The 23,560-nt window shown below is 37.3% G+C and overlaps 1 protein-coding gene across 1 annotated transcript; it reads right to left on the reverse strand.

The window, feature by feature from the left end:
• Positions 1–1,482: 1,482 nt before the first annotated feature.
• On the reverse strand, positions 1,483–22,079 carry LOC139710506 (carboxypeptidase B-like). The gene is made up of 12 exons (XM_071622438.1): positions 22,053–22,079; positions 20,986–21,122; positions 20,196–20,277; positions 14,056–14,175; positions 11,999–12,112; positions 10,231–10,332; positions 9,196–9,300; positions 7,102–7,215; positions 5,887–5,977; positions 3,873–4,093; positions 2,556–2,640; positions 1,483–1,688 (listed from the first exon to the last, which is right to left on the reverse strand). Exons 1-12 carry the CDS (start codon positions 22,077–22,079, stop codon positions 1,483–1,485), a joined length of 1,404 nt encoding a protein of 467 aa, XP_071478539.1.
• Positions 22,080–23,560: the final 1,481 nt, after the last annotated feature.

Consider the following 23,560-nt stretch of genomic DNA (forward strand, 5'->3'; position numbering starts at 1 on the left):
AATTCCAGCACTGTGAAAATGTCCACTTTTACAGTACAGTGGACTCCCGTTATAACAAAGTCCTCAGGACCAGCAGATTTCTTTTGTTATGTCAAAATTTTCATTCTAACCGAACAAATAAACAATACAAAAACATAAGAGCTGATAATTTTGCGACCTGGATTTTTATTTTGTTGTAACCGGAATTTCGTTCTAACTGTGTTTGTTATAATGAGAGTGCACTGTTTGTATTCTTTCACTTAGCAGGTATTATCCTTTTGTAATATAAAATATGTATTTGTTGAAATTGATACCATCATTCCTCTGTGGACTCAAGACTTTTTTTTCCACAACCTAAGAGTTTGTACATCTGATGATTTTCTGAGACAAAAAAAAAAAAAGCTTGATTGAGACAAAATGATCCCAGTTAACGTTTAAAGGGATGGTATAGTATTGGTGGAGATGAGGAATGTGCTTTTGACTTTTTGCAAGATATGTATCAAGAAACCACTCGTGAAATAGTTCAGAGCATACCATTCTAAGAGGAATTCATAGTTTATTTGATGAAAATCAGTTTTGGAATGGCTGAGACATCCAAAAACAAAGTAAAACAAAGCGATCGTAATAAAAGGTTGGTCCCACCTTTTATTAGGATTGCTCTGTTTTGGGTATCTCAGCCATTTCAAAACCAATTTTCTTCAAATAAATGCTGAATTCCTCTTGGAATTACATTATCTTTCATATTTCATAAGAGGTTTCTCATTATCTCACCCAGAAATGTTAGAAACCTGAAGTTAGGTCTCAACCAAAACTATACCATCCCTTTAATGTTCCTTTTTGGTGAAAGTCTGCAAGAATGCATGAATGGTGAACTTGTGATACTTGGGTGAGTGGTAGACCCACTAGGTGTCTGGTTTGACATACAGGAGACTAAGATACGTTGACATTCAAGTAATTGGTACATTTATTTTTCCAACAGTGAAGTCAATTATAGCTTGATGCTGCTAATTCATATTTGACATTCATATACAGTATATGCTATTATTGCACTGGTTCATGATTTCTAGTACTTATCTGCAATTTCATTTTCTCCAGTTTCAGGCCCAAAGTTATGTCATCATGTTATCATCCTGATATTATGTTTGAACAAAAATCATAAAAGAGGTAGTTTGAAAGGCGAGGAAGTAATCTTACTTTCATCCAGGATAATTTTACTAAAATCAAACTTGTAGATGATAAAGTAAATGATAGTCCAGCTGATTATCAAATACTTACAAATCATTGAGTTGCAATGAACTCTGAATATCAGACAGAAGTAATCCTATAATTTTATTCCCACACAATTCGCACATATCACACAAAATGATTTTAAGATCAATGCATCAAGTCATTATGTATGCTTGGTACAGTGTACAGATACTTAGTATGTTTTGTGTGACTTAAAATGTCTTTTAATAGAACTGGAAGACTAATGAAATACTCATTGGCATGCCACTCGTATCATCATGGATCTGATGCCAGGACAGACTCTCTGACGAGCGTATCTCCCACCACTCTCATGGCAGCGTAGATTTCCTCGGCGGTCGGTTCGATCTGTGTTTCCGGGAGGAGGAAGCCATACTTGTTTTCATCCCTGAGCTCGATGATGTAGCTGTACCTGGCCCCCAAGATGCCAAAGCCCCAGTCCTCGCTACCTCCACTCGCTGGGTCTGTAGAAATGACAGTCAATAGATTATCACAATTGGGACTGCATCCCAAACAGTGTTTTGCTTTGAGAGTTGTCTACCACTTCCAGAGCCATTGAAATGAACCCTTGTTTTTATACTTTATGGCCATCCAAAGTATGTGAAGTAAAATTGTTGATAGGGTAAACTTTTCGTGTTTCTTTTGGGTTTGGAGTAAAGTACATTTGTAATTAGACTTGATTGATACTTGATATGTCCTTCACTAGAGCATTCAGTTCATTTCAAACCCTGCTGTAGACCCCAGTTAAAGATAAAATAAACTTTCTTTTATGTTGAAAGACATGGGAAATGTGTTTCTTTAAAGATGACTAATAATGTAATGAGATTATGTAGTTATGCAGCATTACATATTGACATTGACAGTGACATTGATAACCATGCCAAAAACAACAAAAAAAGGTGTAATTCTATTGTACAGCAGGGGTCCCAGAATTTCTTTCATGGTGGGGGTATTGAGATTAATGGTCCCACCCCACCCCAAAGGTATGAAAAATTGCAATAATGATTTTGGTATTTACCTCTTGTTGCACTAAGTTCTGTGTCAAAATCATATGACTGTCATGAGTCTTACAAGAAAATGCTGATCTTTTTGCTTTTTTTTTCTTTTCAAATTTCAATGCCATTTTCATGTTCTTGGAAAATATTGCGGGTATTGCGTGTTCATCATTCTGCTAAAAAAATTGCAAAGAAAATTCTTCTCCCACATAATCCCAAACACGCAACGTCTAGATAATAGCTGAAGCTAAGATCACTATCGCCACACGTTGACAGCTAAAAGGGAATCCAATGACCAAACTGTTTAGGTTGGTAAACTGACACTAGTCAACTCACACAGGTCTGGTCCAGACTCTCCCACAAAGTAGTCCATATTATGGGTAGCTTTGATAGCATCTCTTGCTGCCTGTGCTAGATTGTCCTATAGGTTAGAAAACAGAAAAGAAAGACAATGCAAGTTTATGATTGTACTATATATTACCAAGATTATTGATTCTAAGCAGATGTTGAATAGGTTTTCACATTCAGTCATGATTCATGTATCTCAAATCTTCTCTCGGGGCTAAGTGAATTTTCCGGTGGAACCATTTTTCATGTTTCATAGGAAGGAATTCTGTCTTTGGGGCTGTGATATACTGTATACGGCAAATATTTCGCGAGTCTAAATTTTCGCAAATAAGGAATTCCCAATGATTTCACGATTGCTTAAATTTGCGATCGTGGAGTCCTGTACTAAATGGAGAGATGTACGTAAATTTCACATTTGGATCAATATTGTTGCGTGTCGTTAATTTCGCGAATAGCACGCAATTCGCAAAATTTGTGAAAATAAAAACCTCGTGAAATATTCGTCGTACAAACGTGTATATAGTAATGCATGCTATAGAGAAATCATGCTTACTTTTGAAATTCATTAATCAGAAGTATCAGCTTGTAAAACCTGTATGGATGACTGGAGGTTTCAACTTGCCAGTTACTTTACCAAGACAAAGAATCAAGGATCGATACATGTGCTAATGGCTAAAATTCCACAGGATGGCTTCACTATCTTAGCTTCTTTTCTCTCAGCTCAGAGGGCCAGTCAGTACCTCAGCATTTGAAGGCAGATATTAAAGGAATCATACAGTTTTGGCTGAGACCTAATTTCATGTTTCTAACATTTTTTTGCTGAGATAATGAGAAACCTCTTATGAAATATGAAAGAGCATGTAATTCTATGAGGAATTCAACGTTTGTTTGATGAATATTGGTTTTGAAATGGCTGAGATGTCCCCAAAAAGAGCGATTGTAATAAAGTGTGGGACCCACACTTTATTACATTCACTTTGTTTTTGGATGTTTCAGTCATCCCAAACCCGATTTTCATCAAATAAACTTTGAATTCATTTTAAAGTGGTATGCTCTGTACTATATTATAAGTGTTTTCTTGGTATCTTGCCAAAACTTAAAAGCCCAATTCTCACCTCAACCAATACTGTACCATCCCTTTAATGCAGTTGCAACAAGAGGGAAAGAGTGGGTTAAAGATTTGTCCAAAAATGTGAACACAGCAGGATTAAAGGGTCTCGTGTTTGAGAGGTTGCCATGGTTGTTTCACTATAGTGTTCATACAATGACCTACATACAGAATTGAGAAAATTAGATCAAACATACAAGGTAAGCCCTATCCTCCTCGTGTTCAATCAGTCTGGTGCCAGTGTAGCCCCAGGGATAGAGCCAGTACTGTCCGTAGCTGTGGAAGTCCATGAAAAGCTTAACACCATTTGTGGCCTGCTGCTCCAGTAGGAAGTCAGTCACGCCAATGTGCTCTGGTTCAGACAGCGGGGAAGGCCCGTAGTAAAGCTCACTGCAGCTGTTAGGGCTAGCTCCTGGTCCTGTGGTTAGAGAGAAAAATGGCAAGAGAAACAGGTGTGGTTTCTTAGATGTGATTGTTACTCAGAAGGATGATGAATGATTAGAGCCTGTCTCTGTTTCCTATCATTTTACAATGTTTGATCTGCTTGATATGTTCTGAAACATCACGGCCAGGGTTTGATACTGTAGTTTTGGGCCCTGGAGAATAAAATGAGTAAATTGCTACCTTCCTCACATATTTTTGTGTATGTTTATTTTGAATGCAGCAAGTGCATGTTGCTGGAGTGTGTATTCATGTGCGTATGTGATTTGACCATAATTTCATTGTTACACCGAAGGCAGTGCAAGACAATATACATTGGACTCCCGGGACCGGTATTTTTCTTTCGTTATAACCGAACAAATAAACAACAAAAATACATGTACATACAGTGTCAGTGGATAACGTTGCGGCCCGAATTTTTACTTCGTTGTAACTGGAATTTCGTTATAACCGTGTTCGTTATAACGTGAGTGCACTGTATAAAGTGCACTTCCGTTGTAACGAACACGGTTATAACAAAATTCTTGTTTCATCGAAGTGAAAATTCATATCCCCAAATGATTATCTATATAGCTTTTTTATATTTTGAATAAAGAATTCATCCTCTAGTGATTGGTTGAAATAGCTTTACATGATTATAGGTATTTTCAGCTATGCCAGAATGCTGGCATGTTTGACACAAAGCAATTCTGACATTGCGCACGGCTTCGTACTGTCACTGTGAATAATGTAACAATTTCTAAAGCAATTCTGATATTGTGCGCTGCTTCGGACGGGTCAGTGTAGGATCCCTCCACAACATCGCATCCACTACACGACTTCTCGCCACACATTTTCCTTTTTTGTTTAGATTTTTTATCCAAAATATTAATCATAAAATACTCTGCCTAATTTCGAGTTTCTGGATAAAACCAAGGAGGCTAAAACTAAAGGCCTCGGTGCCTCCAAATAGTGCTGTATTTTAGAGTGACTCTGTCTATAGTTTGACCAAGAAACCTTCAAGGCAAAGTATATTTGTATGATATACATGTACTTTACTGTTCGGCTATAACGAGATTTTGATATCACGGAAGAAAATCGTCGGTCCCGAGGACTTCGTTACAACGGGAGTCGCCTGCATATAGAACCTACTTTTTTTTTATTTTTTTTTTTAGTGTAAACTGTATAACACGTTGCAATTGGATACCGCTGTGTACGTCTGTGACCAGCTATATATGTGTGTGTGTGTGTGTGTGTGTGTGTGTGTGTGTTCCGTGATGCTTTCCCTGAAGCTTTAGTTCTTTCGTTAGTTTCTCAAAGGTACCAATTATTGCGTCTTATCTCCCGTTCACATTTGCGTCCCATTTTAACGACCTGCCAACATTCGCAAATATGCTAGGTAGATCCTTCTACTGGGACAAAGGAACGTTTTTATGTGACATTCAGAATTACACTTTCCGCAAGCAGTGCGAGTCATTATGCACTTGAACAAAAATCAATATTTTTCCGTTCAACTATTTTCAAACTCTTTTTGCCTCTCTCTTTTTAAGTATACATGTACAACGTGTTCATTTTGACGTGTAGATATAATGTACAGTGGACTCCCGTTATAACGAAGTCCTTGGGACCGGCAGTTTTCTTTCGTTATATCAAAATTTCGTTACAAGCGAACAAATAAACAAAGAGAATACATAGAGTGGATAATGTTGCGGCCTGAATTTTTACTTCGTTGTAACCGGAATTTCGTTATAATCGTGTTCGTTATAACGGGAGTGCACTGTACTTGCTTACCTCCCCACGCATATGCATAATTCCTGTTAAGATCAATTCCTGTACATATATTGCCATCCGGCTTGCGTCGGTTTTTACGCCACATTCGATCCTGTGCAGAGAATAGAAATTTAAAAAAAAACATGAAAATTGAAAGTCTTTGGAACTTCCTGTGTCGTGCATGGGAAAGAACAGAACATGAAGGGACATGGTAGGTCTCTTTAAATTGCGCTCTGTACACTGTCAAAGAATCAATGATTTGCACGGAATTTTAAAAGGTTCGTGGTAACTCCCGTCCCCTTCGTGCTGATTTGACCTCTGACTTTAATTTGATATGATTATTATTGTTTTTGCATGGTAAAACCAAATGTGCATTATTAATTTTGATATATTTCATACAATGATTATTGTGGGTTGCTCGTCACAAAATAGTCATCAAATATTTCTACATCGATAAAAATATCTGAATTATTAGAAAAGATATGCAGGAGGATTCTTAAGCAACAGTCGGCTTAAACTTTAGTTCAGATGTTTATTTCCAATCGACAGGTAGTCGATTTCTTCAACAGAAGAAATATCAATTATCTATAATAGGCCTATATGATATATATGTGAAATTAAAATTATGTATGTCTATATCATGCAGCAGAGAATGGGAGAAAAGAGAAAACGGACGAGATAAGGGGAGAGCTTGAAGAAAGATGAATACGTTCCTACAGGATGAAGAGGAGATGCCAGTAGGCATTGTTGAGTGTGATGTGATGGAGACTGGAGAAAGAGCATCGTTATGTCTCTCATATCGCTCTTGAAGGTTGAAGTCTTTTGGAAACCCTCTCCATCATTGTTGGAGTGTTATTTGAGATTGTCTGAACAGCAAAAAGCAAATTGCAGCTCCAGCTACTATACTTCTATCAAGAGATGTATGCGGTTATTAAAACTCTCTCGCAGACTTTCTTTGCACCTGAAATATGTTTGCAGGTACAGCACTGATTTGCTTCTATAAATTAAGTGTTATCCTGCATGATGACCAAATTACGTGTTTTACTTAGTTTACGATAATATGAATTGTCGTTTTTCAGTTTGGATTAATAAGCTATAGATGATTCGTAACACCCTAAAACGTGAAAAATATTATGGAGACTTCAAAATGTTAGTGCAGATATCAACAGCGGTGCGAATGTGCGCAAATTGACATGTCAAAATGTTATAGGACGTAGGGTGCAGTGATGTGCTCACATTTTTCCACGTATAAGAATATCCATCTGGGTTGAGAACGGGAACGATATACCAGTCGTGTGTATCCAACATGGCACGCACAAGAGGGTCGCCGTCATCGTAACTCTCAGCTAGCTGCAGCAGATGTGAATATTGTCATCAAAACATCACCATTAGACTATTTGTAATTCAGTTTTAACTCAGTATTAAAGGAAACCAATACCCAAAGAGAAATGACATTAAGTGAAAGCAGCAACGTTAGTAAAACACATCAGTGAGAGTTTGAGGAAAATCGGACTGTCGATGCAAAAATTATGAATTTTTAAAGTTTTGGTGTTGGAACCGCTGGATGAGGAGACTACTAGAGGTTATGATGTCATGTGTAGACAACAATATAAAGAAAATATAAAGAGAATCCCCCTAAAAAATCTCTTTTCTAGCATAATGAAAGAGCATTTGACTAACCGCTTTCAGATAGCAGGGGGAATATTGCTACCCTTAACATAATTTTATGTCAGTATCAAGTTGATGGAATGTGTAATTTTCATGAAAAATGAACTTTTGTGGATCCGATCCACATTTCTCTTTGGGTTTTGGTTTCCTTTAATACGTACAGCTCAATATTCATAAGACATCACCGCCAAAGCCCCCCCCCCCCTTCCCACATCCATGCCTGTGAAGCAGTATAGGTTCTATTAAAACAGCACGAATACCACCCTCCAAATCAGTTTACGGTGTGATTACTCTTTGCCGATTTGTGAAGGTGTCGATAGAATCGTAACCAAAAGTGTCAAGCGTTTCCTTGAAGAAACGCTGATACGAAGCTTGAATAGATTCGTTTGTATTTATCGTGTCTTTCCACTAAAGGTGTAGACATTATGTCTTATTTGATTTCCCTGGCGTTCACTCACATTCACTGCTGTCCATACACATTGATAATGATTAGCTCTGACTAGACAGTCAATGATTTATCAGATTGCTTGATAAATCTCAGAACATAATTTTATTTCAACATTTCATTTCTCAAGTAGCTAGTATTTCATGTTGGTATACAGTCGTATCCAAGTGTATTACAAAGCAACTGACCATGATAATATCCCGGCCTATTACACATTGTAGATTAAGTGGAGTAATTCATGAAAAGTTAAGTGAATATCACTGGACTTGAGATAATTATTTGAATTTTACAAATTTCATCAACTTGATTTTTGGACAAGTTAGGGCGCATAATTCCTTTTACATATGACTTCAATTTAATAAATTTCACCAAACTTGATATTTGGACCAGTTTAAAGGGACTGTACATTACTGGTTGAGGTAGGGATTCATGTTTTGAACATTCCTAAGTGAGATAATGAAAAGCCTCTTATGAAATATGAAAGAGCATGTAATTTTAAGAAGGATTCAACATTTATTTGATGAAAATTGGTTTTCAAATGGCTGAGATAACCAAAAAAGTGCTAATAATAAAAGGTGACATGCCACAACTTTATTAGGATCTCTTTGTTTCACCTTGTTTTTGGATATCTCAGCCATTTCAAAACCGATTTTCATCGAATAAACTTTTGATACCCCCTTAGAACTGCATGCTCTTTGACATCTTATAGAGTGGTTTCTGAATATCTCACAAATCGTTAAAAGCTAAATCTTCACCTCGACCAGAACTGTACACACCCTTTAAGGGAACATTTCATATTACGTATTGGAAATAATATATTTATCTATATTGTAAATTTATTCACTTATGTGTTAATGCATTTTGTGTACTTATCCCTTTATCCATTTCAGTTGCTATGTAGTCAGCTGGTCGTACTGTCAGTGCAAGATGAACAAAAGAAGCTGACCCTTGCATGGTAAATCAACATTTGGTTTTTATATAGGCTATTTCGACAGTGGAATCAATATGCATCCCGTATACAACACTATCGTAAATGTTTAAACGCCTTAATGACGGAATATTATCTGGGGAAGTGTTATTCAAATGCTTCCATATCAGGGACCGATCCAGAAATTGTGTAAAGGGGAGGCGTCTTAACAGAATTAAAGGGGGGCTCACGCCCCACACCCCGATTTTTTTCTTTTAAACACTGTATCTCATGATAAAGATCGATTTACCTTTTTGATGAGAAAGATCATGGTGGCGGGACTGATCCATTCGCGAGCGTGAATCCCGCCTTGGATGTAAGCCACTGGTTTACTCGTTGAGTCGGGCGTTCCGAGCTGCGAGGTGCAATTTAGAGAAAAAGCGAGCGCATTATTATTCAGTCGTAATTAAAGCACGTGATATTGGCTTCGTACAACAATCAAGGATATCTGCAATAGCAATACGGTATCATTTCGTCAAGGTAGCCTCTTGCCTTCATCGCTCTTCTAGCACGCCTTACCATTATTATTACTCAGCCTTGCCAGGCATGCCAGGTACATTGATAACACAATGTGCACCTGGGTCAAGTCAGACATAGACATGACCCAGGTCCATATAACATTTTCTATATATTTAATTTATACTATATATTTACTCTGCACAATTCAGGTTTCGAACTTATGATTTTGCAGGGCCAAATCTTCATTGACTAGATCACAGGGCTTCCAAACGCCTGGTTTACAAACATTTACAGTCTGAGCATGCAGGAATAGAAATATGATATCCGTTGGAAAATGACGTTCACTCAATGAATGTCATAGGTAATTATAAATAAGCTTTATAAGGACGAAATTGGTAAAACTCGTATAGGAACTACTATGTAATGAAACTGCTGGACACTTTGATTTAGGCAAACCGAACCAAATACAAATTAGTACGTCATGATGTGCATTAATGATATCCTGGTGTTCTTTTGACCAGAGATTTATTTCCCGGTAGTTAAACCAAGGAGAATACCCAGAACCCGGGGACCAAGAACGGGATAAATGCGTTGATTGTGATTGATGTAAGACATGAAATTAATTACCGTATTTGATCTGATAACTATTCTTATCTGGATGAAAGAAATTTCGTTGTGCTATCATTATTTCCTCTGCAGATCTACGGGTTGGGTTATTATATACATATCTTTTTTTTTTTGTCCTGTGTGGTAATACTGGAATAGAAATCCTTACAGTCTGGATTCCATGTTGGGGAAGAAGGCTTAGCTTGAATTTGTTGTATACCTTAATGGCTTGAACAGGTCGATTTTCGTACGAAGTCGAGAGTCTCTCTTCAGTCGCAATGTGTCCATTCTCCGCCACGAAATCAGTTATCCACTGGTAAATCTGCAAGAACATCGGGAAGCAAAACGGATGAGAAGAGTTGAAAGAGATTGGGGACGGCGGGAAGGATGGGCTGGCGTCGTTGATAGCAAGAACGTAGAAAAACATCAGAACAACATCCACAGATATCACATTTACGTTTAATGTGTATGAAGTGAATCATCTTGAGAATACTGCACCGAATAGAGAGAGAGAGAGAGAGATAAAGTTACAACTTTAGATGTGAGATAAACCTTATCACGAAAAGGGGGACATCATTAGATGAAAATGATTACTTAGTTGCAATAATGATAAAATGCATGAAACATATCCCGCAGAGTATTTCGTTGATGAGATATTTTGATATCAAGTCAAAGCATGTATCGTGAAAAAAAAATGCGTACATTATTTGGATTCCATATACTTAAAGGTTTAATGCACAATTCATTTCTTCAAAATGTATGAAATGAAACAATATAAGTGATGCCTAAAGCGTCAACATCCTTCATCGTAATCCAAAGTCGTTCAATGTATAGACGCTAATTGCAGTATATGTTGCTCTTCTCAGCTTAACTTGAAAGGTACATGACGAAGAATGATGAACGGAATAACATAAATCACATCCATTGTTATTGGCGAGATGATGGATTATGCATACATTAAGGCTCCTCCGAGAGCGCTTTAGCCATCTCGGCCTAATTTTAGCATGGCTTTCATCTTATCCATTATCATCATTATTTTGTCACTGTTTGTTTGAGCACAAATACATATTTTCAGCGTTATCACATTAGAATAAAACAACAACAACACAAGATAACATACTTTCGTCAAAAACATCTTTTGTGCGAATACTATCTCTGATATTTATGTATACTTCATTCAGAGAAGAAAAGTTACGGAAATTCATATTCTCTTTCAGATCTTAGCGTAACCACATCCTCAGATACAATCATTTTGGACAGATGAATGTGTGGATTTGAATTTTATTCAAGATTTCACAGAATATACTTAAATTATTCATCTAAAAAGTACTAACAGTAATATCTATTATGAAACAATTGGTGGAAAAAAAATTCTAAAGGGGAAGGGATGACAAAAACCCCCCAGCTCAACATTCTATTATTGTAACAGGTTAAAAGGGATTGTATAGTTTTGGTTGAGACCTAACGTCAAATTTCTAACATATTTGGGTGCAATAGTGTGTATGAAAGAGTGTGCAATTTCAAGTGGAATGTAACGTTTGTTTGATGAAAATTGCGTGGTTTTGACAATTTGAAATCGGCTGATATATCCAAAATAGAGCAATCCTGATATAAAGGTGGAACCCAACTTTTATTACGATCGCTTTGTTTTACTTTGGTTTTTTTTATGTCTCAGTTATTCCAAAACTGATTTTGATCAAATAAACTCAGAATGCCTCTTAAGGCATGCTCTGTACTATTTCATACGTGGTTACTTGATATCTTGCAAAAAGTTAAAAGCCCAACACCTCATCTCCACCGATATTATATACCATCCCTTTAAGTAATTCTTGTTATACCACAATCGATCATAGATGACTTAACATTTTTGGTGACTACGAAGGTTTTAAAATCTAGATCACATGGGTATTTCATGTTTACATCACTCAAGGAACAGGTGGTGTATGAATGGGGTGTAATCGGGTGGATCAGTTGATCGGAGTACAAACCTCGTCAAGGGTGTGGTAGATGGTATATTCAAAATCATCCACGCTGGTAGCCTCCCGTCGACGCCGTGACATGGTTTCGGTGGACTGGTCTAATACGTCTTGTAGGTTCGAAATCTGAAGAATGGGGGGAAAACGTGAGATTTCTTCATGTCTTTCAATGTTTATACGTGAACTTCTGAAATACTGTCTTCATTTTTTGACGAATAGAAACTGATTTCCTCTTTATATCTTTATAAATTGAGACGTTAGCAGTATCACATTTTATCGAAAATAATGACTAAGATGACCTCGCCTTCTCTATAGGCCTACTTATTTAGCATCATAATTATCATACACACAAACATTCAGACATTAAAATGAGTTTAACCCAAGTCAGAGGAAAAGGCAGAGGTGTTTATCAGTTAAGATCATTTCCAGCAAAATATAAACCAACTTCATAATCTTGTTCAAGTTTTTTTTTTATTAGTCGTATATTCATACTGACAGAATTGTATTTAGGGATCACTTATAGAGTTTGAACCCTTTTTTCCTCTCTCTGTCGTTGCACCTTGATGAGATCTCTGACAATGTTGTCTCTGTCCTTCGTAGTCACGCACGCGTTAAGTGTTGGAGATTAGATGTGTGATGACTACTTAAGATGGATCAGAGAAAACAACTGGCAAACGGAACAATGAGTCAACCGTACACAATACTGTTAAAAGTCACTTGAGAAGTATACCAGATTTTTGGCAGTTTTCCAAGCCATGATACCTTTTCTCGTGAGATTTTAATTGTTTCCTCTAAAAAGTAAGCAGTAAGTAAAACAAGACCAAACAAACTTGCACTGTTCCTTCGCCACCCCGTTTGGTTAATGAGACCACTAGTTCTCTGTTCTGATGGTTCGACATTGGTTGGTGACGTAGGCCTATATAGTTACAGAATCGTGCGTTCTTTACAGCATGGCGCCACCCCCCCCCCCCCCCCCTGCCAAGGTTTCCCTATACCACGTGAGGTATAAAGGGAGTTTGCTTTATGACCCACAATTACTTTGACATGACCCAAAATTAAACACATGCATCATTTTCGAAGAAATTTGATATAAAAAGGGGCAGAAGATAAAACGATGATCGTTTAATAGGCGTCAGCGAGTTGACGACAGTAAGGGTGCCAAAGTAATATGATGGTTATTGACCATGAGTGCATATAGTTTCCCTCATCATGTTGGTATAGCGTGAAATATTACAAATCACACACACACAATTTTTATGATAGACACATTATTTCTTTGGCTCTGATTGGCATGATGTAATTTCATATTCATTGAGACCGAGGAAGAGAAATTTAATTGAGATATTTCGGTCTGTTCATGTACAAAACAATGATTTCTATCTGATGAAGTGTTTGGTCAACATGATCACTCCTGCTATTTAAGATTAATTGCTGACATTCAAAATGTAGAGATATTCTCCTATTGTTTTTCTTTTCGCTGTCCCGTTATCACATTACCGATATCATTAAAACAATTTTTTTTTGTCTCTAGATATAAGAATGAAAATCTCACCTGATTACATAATCCCCTCTAACTCTTCCTCTCCTTGTAAGAACGAGCAAAACAGCTAATTACACTTTTCTTTCACCAACTCTCAGGGCACAGACGTTTGGTATCTCTTAAACTGGTTTTGTTTAACCTCTACATGAGATACCTGTGTTAGGATTGGAATACTACAATACAAAATTGTTCTTAAGATCATTTTTCTTTGTGTTGAAAAGACCGCGTGAGTTCACTATATCACACAATGATAGTGCAAGCATGTCATGCTAGAAGATGTCAGCCAAGTTTCACCCACGGTTCATGAGTTATCGTGATTCATGTATCGAGGTTTTTATTGCGTCAGTCATTCACAATTAAATTTTGTTGATTCCCAAAGATGAGAGGATGAACCCATGTAGACAATCTCGGGTCACGAACTATGAAGTTGTCAGGATACAGACAGCTATAAGTTGTTGAGTCCTGACTGGGCGCGGTGATACAGGGTGTCAGTTATTTGTGGCAAGCATAACAACCTGTCTGTGTTTACCAGCTCAAAGTGATCGACGTGATTGGCTGAGAGTACGTCGAGGAACTCGCTCTGCCAGTGCGGCGGGACCATGACGTCAGAGGAAGACCCAACGTGCCTGGCATGCTTCCAGTAGTCGACCTGTGGGGGAAGTGCGACATTGACCGAGTTCATAAGGAATATCATAGTCAAAGGGGTATGCAGTATATCAATCTCATATCAAGTGTAGTTTGTGCATTATGAAATGATGGTGAATCTGAAAAGAAAAAGGTTTACAATACTGTCCAATATCATGACCGGGTGTTAAGTAAATGATTGATTTTTTTTTTTCTTAGACTTTGAGGATAGGGTTTGAGCACGCACTCTTATAATGAACATCTATTGTGTATATCTATCTCATATAGAGTCTTGAGAATAAAACGCAATATGTGTATTTACAGAGAGCACTTCATGTTTTAATTGTCATCAGTGAAGATCATTTTGTATAAACCCGCACTTGTCTTTGACTTACCTGGAGTGAATGACGAGCCTATATCACACATGAATTTTTAAGTACTACATGTATAGCCTTTATTATACCGCGTACGGTATGTCCCAAAAAATTTACAACGGGACCCTCCGCAATGATATCTTTAAAAATAGAGAATCAATCTAAATACAAATTCAGAGTATGAAACTATAACTCATTGCTCACATCTTACAGAAAACCCCATTTGATTTGCTTCAGTGGTCAAAGTAAAATGAGGAGTTTTGTAGAGGATGTCAGAAATCTCTTCCCTCCAAGTTCTGTCTATTGTATTCATGCACAAGAGCTTCAAAGTGCTAAACTTGGAAGAATCAGACTCATGACATGCTTTACAACAATCCACATTTCTCTGTGACCGCTTAACCAAATTGAATTGAGTTTTCTGCAAAATAGAGCTAAGATGTTATATTTTAAGACTCTGAAGCATCATTTAGACAGTTTAATCATATTGGGTGTAATCAATGCGAAAATATGATTATTTTTTTTTTGGGGGGGGGGACATACTGTATAGTAGGGCTCACTGCATGGCATATTGAACTCGACTTACTAGTTTTGCGATTATTGCATGTTTTGGCACAGCGTATGCAAAATTCAGGATCGCATAATCGTGGATAGTTTACAAAGAAGAACGTATTTTCAGATATTTTTTTATGTAATGTATCTGTTTTATTTGGAACCACAGCTCGGATTTTCCGAACAGTTATCAAATCAAAACAAAAAATAGATGCAAACTTTTAAGGACATTTGTGCAAAACAGGGGAGAAAAAAAAATTCTGCAAAGTCATTTAAGCAGAAATTATCAGCTATTAGCCATGACAGGTGGCGACGATAAAACGGAAACAACAACATGATTATGCATATAATTGCCAAGCTGACTGGAGAATCAGTGATTTATACGTAACCTCCCGTTGTCGGGACATTTAAGAAGTGTGCAACTCGGTATCTTTTCAACTAAAGAATAAGCCGTATCTAACAATTTCATTTTCTTCAGTGCTTTCCCAATAATCGCTACATTTCACTCCCTCTTCACTATGTTTACTTGGCAGGGGTCGGCCTATATCAGCCTTCCCCTGCCCCAACTCCTTTGGCTCTTAGAAACAACGAAAACTGAAAAAAGAGAAAAATACAAGAAAGCTCATGCCTTTAGGAGAGTTCCGACTCCGCTCATCTGGGGAGGAGACATTGCCCCCTAACTCAACCACGAGGACCACCCCTCCCCCCCCCCCCATACTCAAAACATGTTCAACTGCCTCTGCTGAGAAGTAATTTGGAACTTACTTAATCGTTCATGCGTTTATACTCCTTCACGAATGTTTGTTAATTTGTTAAATCCCCACAATTCCTTGTCTGCATATACTTTACAAAGTGGGAGCAATCCATCAATGATAGTTAATGATTAGTTTTGGTAAATGCAACAATTACATCAATCAGGATTACACTGAACAACCTTAACTTGACATGCCTGATAAGAACTGGAAATTAAGCATGTGCTTGGCCGTACTTAGTACAGCTCTAATCTGTGATAATCATAATCAATGTAAACAACCTCTTTGAGCAAGTGATAATGGCTGAGAATCGAACATGTGTAGGGATTTATGCCTTAAGAAGTGCGGGCCTTTTCGCGTTCACCTCACCCTGGCATGTACAATCAGCATGAGAAGCAGATCATTACTGTGCAGTGCATGCGTTTCAAATTTTCCCCAAACTATTATTACACTCGAAAACAGCCTTACCCAGTTTATACCCCACTAATAATGTGTGGATGATACGTCCATTGTTCCTTCTTATATCCCTGATCTAACTTTATCTTTCTTACCCGAAAACAAGTGAATTTCCGAAGCAGTCATTCTATCACGATATGACGCACACTGACGCACATTGTTTTAAAGACCTCCACTCGGGATAGAATTAACAAGAGGCAATATGCTTGCAAGCCTTATAGGGAAGCTTTACCAGGGCACGATTATGCAAAGGACGTCAGGTGCATACTTCTACTAAATTCCTCAATGTACTAACCAGGGAGGTGGTACTACCCTTCTTTACACGCACACACACACACACACACACACCACCACCACCACCACCACCACCACCACCACGTAAACACACGCACGCCGTGACTGTGTTCGTACACAGTTCGCAAGTTATCAACACTGTTTGCATATGGAAATAATGGTACAATCAAGATAAGATACATAAGCCCCCCCCCCCCCTTATACAGTGTAGTGACACCCCCTTACTACAGGCGGAAATTGATGTTGCTCAAGATGAAGAAATATTTTCTTTCTCTCTTTACAGCACAAAATAAGTATTTTGTATACATCCAGCGAATCTTTCTAGAGACAACATACCGGGACCCCATACCATACACAGAGAGTTATCAGGGTCTATACTGTAATAGGTTCATTGCGTTTTTTGTTGTTTTTTTTTTTGTGCAATGTGTCGATGCATAGATTCATAAATCAAAACAGATTCAACATCTTACGGACTATACTCATGTATAAGGCTGCATGATAGAACACCTTATTGACTGCTCATAAAATAAGGGCTTACTTGACGATGTTATTAGTGTGATATTGTTGGCTTACATAATGCATACAAGTGGCCCCATACTAGCTGTCACGTTGATGCGTCATTCTAGCAGACAGAAATACATCGGGGTTCTTCATTTCTGTCGAGTTTATCAATTTTACAAAACCACCGGCATAAGTTCAATCTCTCATTAGCCAGTTTTACATATTTCATTCAGAACACGTGTGCGAGTTGATGTGTGAAATATCTTTGATAAACATTAAAAAATGATTGAATTAATAAGTCCATGGCGTGAAGCCATGCATGCATGAAGCAAACCATTGTAATGAGAAGAGAGAGATTCGAATGTTTCCGTTTAAATCATAATGATTGTTCTCACATAAGTACATTAAATATTCTGCGAAGTTAAAGGAATCGTACAGTTTTGGTTGAGACCTAATTTCAGGTTTCTAACATTTTTTGGTGAGATAATGAGAAACCTCTTATGAAATATGAAAGAGCATGTAATTCTATGAGGAATTCAACGTTTATTTGATGAAAATTGGTTTTGGAATGGCTGAGATATCGAAAAAGAGCGATTCTAATAAAGTGTGGGACCCACACTTTATCTCGATCGCTTTGTTTTACTTTGTTTTTTATGTTTTTGTCATTCCAAACCCGATTTTCATCAAATAAAGTTTGAATTCCTCTTAAAATGGTATGCTCTGTACTATATCATAAGTGTTTTCTTGGTATCTCGCAAAAAGTTAAAAGCCCAATTCTCATCTCCACCAATACTGTACTATCCCTTTAAGTGTTTCCTAAGACATACCTAAATGTCATTCTAAACTGAAGGAATTTGTATATAAACGCTAAAAATTAGCCCAGAAGACAACTCGGAAAGGTTAAAATTGAACGCTGCGATACGGTTATCCCGTGACTGAAATTTGAGTTAAATAGTGCAAAGCGGAGTAATTTCCATTGCTTTGGCGTGAATTCGTATCTTTTATACAACTCTTTGCTGTATCTATCTATAAATCACCTATAGGATAGTTTGACAAAGAAACAAAACATTTCGTTCGCTTCGAGTTTACCCATCGGGTAAAGATATAGTTTCATGGAAACTATAAATGAAAACAAGCAAAATCACATAAACTTCCAAACATTGTTAGGTAAAGTTCAGAATATGGTAAAGAAAATTTAGTTAGTAGTTATTGAGGCATAATCACATATATAGTAACTCGTGTGTCACAAAGGGTGTCTGACAGCATACTACTGTCTTTAAGAGATAGTTCACAGGAAACGCTCGTGGCTTTTGCATGCACTGAAGTCATTTTATCACAGGATTTTTAATTTGCTACTGAAAAAAAAGGCATCAAAAATTTCAGAGGATGGTCTTCACACAAAGGAATTGTGGTTTCAAGGTATTTACATAACTATTTTATATTATATCGAGAATGTAATGATATTCCTGAAAATTGATTTTATCATGTAGGAATGCTTTTGTCCTAAAATAAAACTGTGAGTGAATATAACATAACATGATACTCGATCACGGCAACCTCAAATTTGAGACATCATAAGTGAAAAAAAATGTTAGCATTTAGACAAAAAATGAATTAGAAGAAACAGTTGACAACAGTGCAAACAGGTGGAGGGTATGTGTATTTTCAGCTTCTTTTTTCGGCGCAATCTTGACGTGATTACAATGCTGGGTTGGTTAGTCTTCATCTTACAAATTTATGATTTTTAAGTGTCAAGATTTCGATATGCTAGACTCACATACATTTTAAGTCTGAGCTTTAGCAATTCCTATATATTGTACCTCAGAGAAATATTTTAGTTTAAAGAAAAGTTGAGAATAGGTCCCTTCCTTCAAATAATCTACTGGTATATAATGTCGTGATCAAGGAGTACAGCTTCATTACAAGTTAGATAATTATTACAAAGGTGCTGATGGTCACAAATCAACACAGACAGACAGACAGACAGACAGACAGACACACACACACACACACACACACACACGGCAACATTGTTAAGTTTCAAAACAGAGCTTTTAATTGTGGTACTTTAATCCACTTGGATTGACAGAAACCCTCTTAAATCTAAAGGACAACTTCCGAGGCATTACAGTGTTTTTCCAGAAGCAATTTATAGTGAATTTTTCATCTATTGTATTCGTATTGGGTAAATGCAATTCCGGCCTGTCTACTTCAGGTGCAGACGGTAAATTTGCAATATATCCGCCGATGGCGTATACCGGAACTACTTCATTGCCTTCATGCAGCGAGGAACCCCTCTCTGGTTAATGGGCAACGGGCACCGACCCATTGTTTTCCTGTGGAATACGGGACGGTGGTCTTTCTGGAGGAAACTTGTTCTTTACACTTTTGTTATGACATGTGGACGTGTGTAAATCCTTTTCGTTGAAAACTTGTCAACAGGGAACTTTTGTGATAGAAAAAGGTCGTAAGTCTGTGCCTACCCTGAGTCAACAGTCAGTGTTGATATGGATATCACCCTCTCTTCCTCCAATCTTTGTTGTAATTATCCGAATTGGATGTCTAAACTAAAATTAACTCGGATGTTGCCATTCTGTCATCGGGGAATCAAACTCGTGCAATCTCTACACAGAGGCCACGCTTTGTTGTTAGTCATATAAATCCAGGTGGAAAGTCATGATTCAGACTGTCCAGGTCAGTTAAAACCTGAGTATTTGTCATGAGCACTTCTGGTGGCCTCTGTACGTGTGAATTATTGATACTCGTTGCTTCTTTCCGATCGAAAGTGATACAGGTATCCCCGCTGTGCAGCATGACGATTGCCCAGAGATACTGAGCAGAGGAAGAGGAAAGTGTGGAAAGCTTCTCAAAAATACAGATTGTTTGAAACGTGATTAGACGCTGTTCATATCATCTCGATGGCAACGAATCAATGCGTGAAGAATGAAATATTTCCGATTTCGTTGCCATCTTAATCTTACAACAGTTTTCATGAAAGCTTATTCTCTGTCAATATCTCCCAAATATCACTTCGGATTTACTCCTTCTCCATTTTTCTTCAGTGTGTGTGTGTGTGTGTGTGTGTGTGACACAATATGATAGGAGTGGACGTCTCTTACCTTGCCCTCCCACACTTCATGTAGCGTTTTCAGCCACTTCTGGTCATCTTGCGAACGTGGCGTTATACGAATCACTTTGTAGCTGGAAAATTCAAAATGAAACTCAGTGGGAGAGATATAGGATATTCATGTAAACATGCACGCATTCACAGTATACTTATACATATAATAGCTATTTTGCTATTCTTCTAATTTGAGTTAATGTGACACAAAATATTAATCAAAACCAGACTGAAATGAAAAGTTTTCCCATACACCAAAAAATACTCAGCAGTCTTGATACAACCTGCAGCATGCATCTTTTCTGTCTTAACTCTTGATTCTTGATGAAATAATCCCTAAAGCACTGCAACACAGCTAGACTGGGATGGGTCGGTGCAGTGACAGTACATGTATGTGATGGTGCACGTGTTATACCAAAATATATGAAAAATATACCAACGAATAAATAAATAGATATGTATATATATATATATATATATATATATATATATATAGTATTTTGTGGAATTAATTTAAAAAGGAGTAGTGCCCAATTAATGTTATAGTGGTCAAACCAGTAGAAGATGAGTCAGGCGTATCTAGTCTGTTGTATAATATTCATAGGAATGAGATTAAGGAAGACGTCCCCGATGGCAAAAAAAAAAAAAAAATCCGTCTCATTTTGAAATGTGGGCTAGGGAGATCACCAATCAAAGCAAATCATATCAAACCAATTAATCAGACCATGCCATATCGTATTAAAGCAGCAGTACTTTCTTTAAGCTACATGTTAGACAAGACCCTGTACTGCTCGTTCTCTGGGGAGATAAAAATAGCCGTCAACTCGTCTTCATCGATTGAGGTCAATACTTTAGATTCAGTGTCATCTGTTTGGGGATCACTGCCAATTTCTACTGAGAGAGGCTGTGTCTTTGTTTTTACCGTCTGATATGTCGGTACAAAGAGGTGTGGCGGGAGATATACTGTTAGCGCGAACTACGTTTCCGCCCTGACTCGTTGTCATGGGAACAACTTCTTCCCCAGGCGCTGAGAGGAACACATAAGGGATTCAGTGAGCAATGTTACGTCTGACCTTGAAAAGGTTCCCAAAATAAGCAGTCATAGCGTCTCTGAGAAGCCCAAAGATATTTGTATACAATATATATAAATCGGTCATTTTCATATCAGTGAGGTGATTTTAGATATAAGAAAAAAAATAAAGTTTTGTATATTTTGCAAGCACAAGGAAATATTTTGCAAGCACAAGGAAATATTTTCACTGAACAAAAACATGAAGCTCTTGCTTTAAGACAAAATATAAATGTGTATTTCATAAGAACCTTAATTGTCTATACTCTAATAAATATTGATAAATGCAAAGATTAATGACGCTGTTCAATACTTTTCACATATAATTTACCAATCGAATGAATATATTTGACTATTCCCTCAAAATAACGTGTAAGGTGGTGATAATTATGATGGCTGTTGTCATTATTGCCCGGGTAGTGCTAACAAGCTCCATTTCCATGATTACTATATACATAAATAGACACTTCTTTATCTTTCATTAAGATAAGATATCACGCGGGTTCTCAATCTCAAAATTAAAAGAAAAGTAAAAGATCATTGGACAGGAAACAACAAAACTCTCATGCGCAAACATCGTATCTATCAATTATGCCTGTAACTCTTCCATTTTCCTGATTTATGAATTGTGACGGGTGCTATTTCGAGAGCAAAGCGCAACCTGGTTACTTTGAATGTCTGCAGAAATAATGTTTTAGGAGTCAGAAATGCTTGTCTTCAATTGAAAGCCTCTTATATGGCACGATATGCCTACTTTTTGTGGAAGCTGCAGAGGCAGACACTAACCTGGTCTGTCAGTCGGTCACAGGACATAGCGACAGATATCTTGACAAATTCTACTCATCTTTCCGAATTGCACTGCAGTCTCAGATCTTGTGACGCACGATGAAGATGGATTAATAAATTGATGGACTTCGGCGTTTGGCAGTCAGGCTTTCAACCCCCCCCCCCCCCTCCACTCACGGGTTTCCACAAGCAGTGAATCATGATAGAGAGTTCGGACATGATAACATGGAGTATCTTTTACTGAAATGTACACTGCAGGAACTGTCTATTCAAAGACTGAATAATGTTAAGACAATCGCCACAAATGTTAGATTACGTGAAAGGAAATTTTGTGTTACAGGTCTGTAAAACCTAGCATAGACCAGTAGACATTATTAATACCTATATACGAAATTCTAGTGACAAATCAATGACTATTTAACAGAAAATGGCATATTTCTATATGTCTAATTGATTGCAAAGATAACATAGTTGATATTCTACCTGGTATTCTTATTCTATTATAGCTGTACAACGTCTGTAGATTTGCTCTCCAATTTGTACAACATTTATTACACAAGGAACGTCTCCTTAGCAAGTCTGACTTGGTTATGGACAGCAGGACCCAAGAAGTTTGACCAGTTAACAAGTATCGGTATAGGTGAATTATAGATTTTTTTTTTAATACTAAAATTTCCCTGTGTTGTCAAAATAGTACGCATGCAAACACTTTAGTCCAGATAGCGTTCAACAATAAAGAACTTACGTCTTACTTATGTATACGGTTCTGATGGAGACTATTCCAGCGGCCTAATATGCAATTAAGGCGTAGAATTTGACCCATCTTTGATCACACGACTCCTCTCAGGCCAGAGTTCACTCAACAGCACATATTTATATAACTGCACCCGTATAATTGGGTCCCATATTAGACAGCAACAAATATCCTTCGCTCTTGTATAGGTGTAAAGTCTAGTATGCTCTGAGTTACCATGATGGAATAAGGACATTCTGGGAGATTTGAAGTTTATAGCAGCCCACTCTGAATTGATGAAATAGTCCATCTGCTGTCAGTTAGTAATGTCGATTTTAATATTGACAGTCATCATCCCGAAAAGGGTCATTTAAGTCTGCCTGATAAACTTATGAAGACATTAATGTAGGGTAGTGTGGAAACCAGTGGCCAGTTTCATGAAAATTATATCAAATACAACTATCATTTGCAATATAAAATAGTTGTACCTTGCAATGAATGAAGGTTATCAACCAATCAGTTGCAAGCATACTATATGACTTTTGCTTTTATCATATGCAATCATTTTGACGGACAATACATGTATTGCAAAGAGTTATTATAAAAATGACAAGCATCCTCAGATCCGAAGTGTTTATGGATTGAAGCCGACAATGGTTTGATAAGGAAAATAATCAACCGTACAAATTTATTCTACAAGCTGCATGTCTGTTCTGTGCGCTTCTTCGTAACCAAAATTATGTGAGGACAGGTGCATAGAGCATTTATATCTTTT

Source organism: Diadema antillarum, unplaced genomic scaffold (genome assembly GCF_040938485.1).
Source record: "Diadema antillarum isolate AM-2024a unplaced genomic scaffold, OU_Dant_1.0 seq00001536_RagTag, whole genome shotgun sequence".
Lineage (NCBI taxonomy): Eukaryota > Metazoa > Echinodermata > Echinoidea > Diadematoida > Diadematidae > Diadema > Diadema antillarum.

Coding starts and splice junctions, on each gene's coding strand:
- LOC139710506 (XM_071622438.1), bottom strand. CDS start 22,079: ATGTCCTGTGACCGACTGACAGACCAG. Junction 5,978..7,101: donor ATTCTTATACGTGGAAAAAT/GTGAGCACATCA, acceptor TTCTCTGCACAG/GATCGAATGTGGCGTAAAAA. Junction 4,094..5,886: donor TTATGCATATGCGTGGGGAG/GTAAGCAAGTAC, acceptor CTCTAACCACAG/GACCAGGAGCTAGCCCTAAC.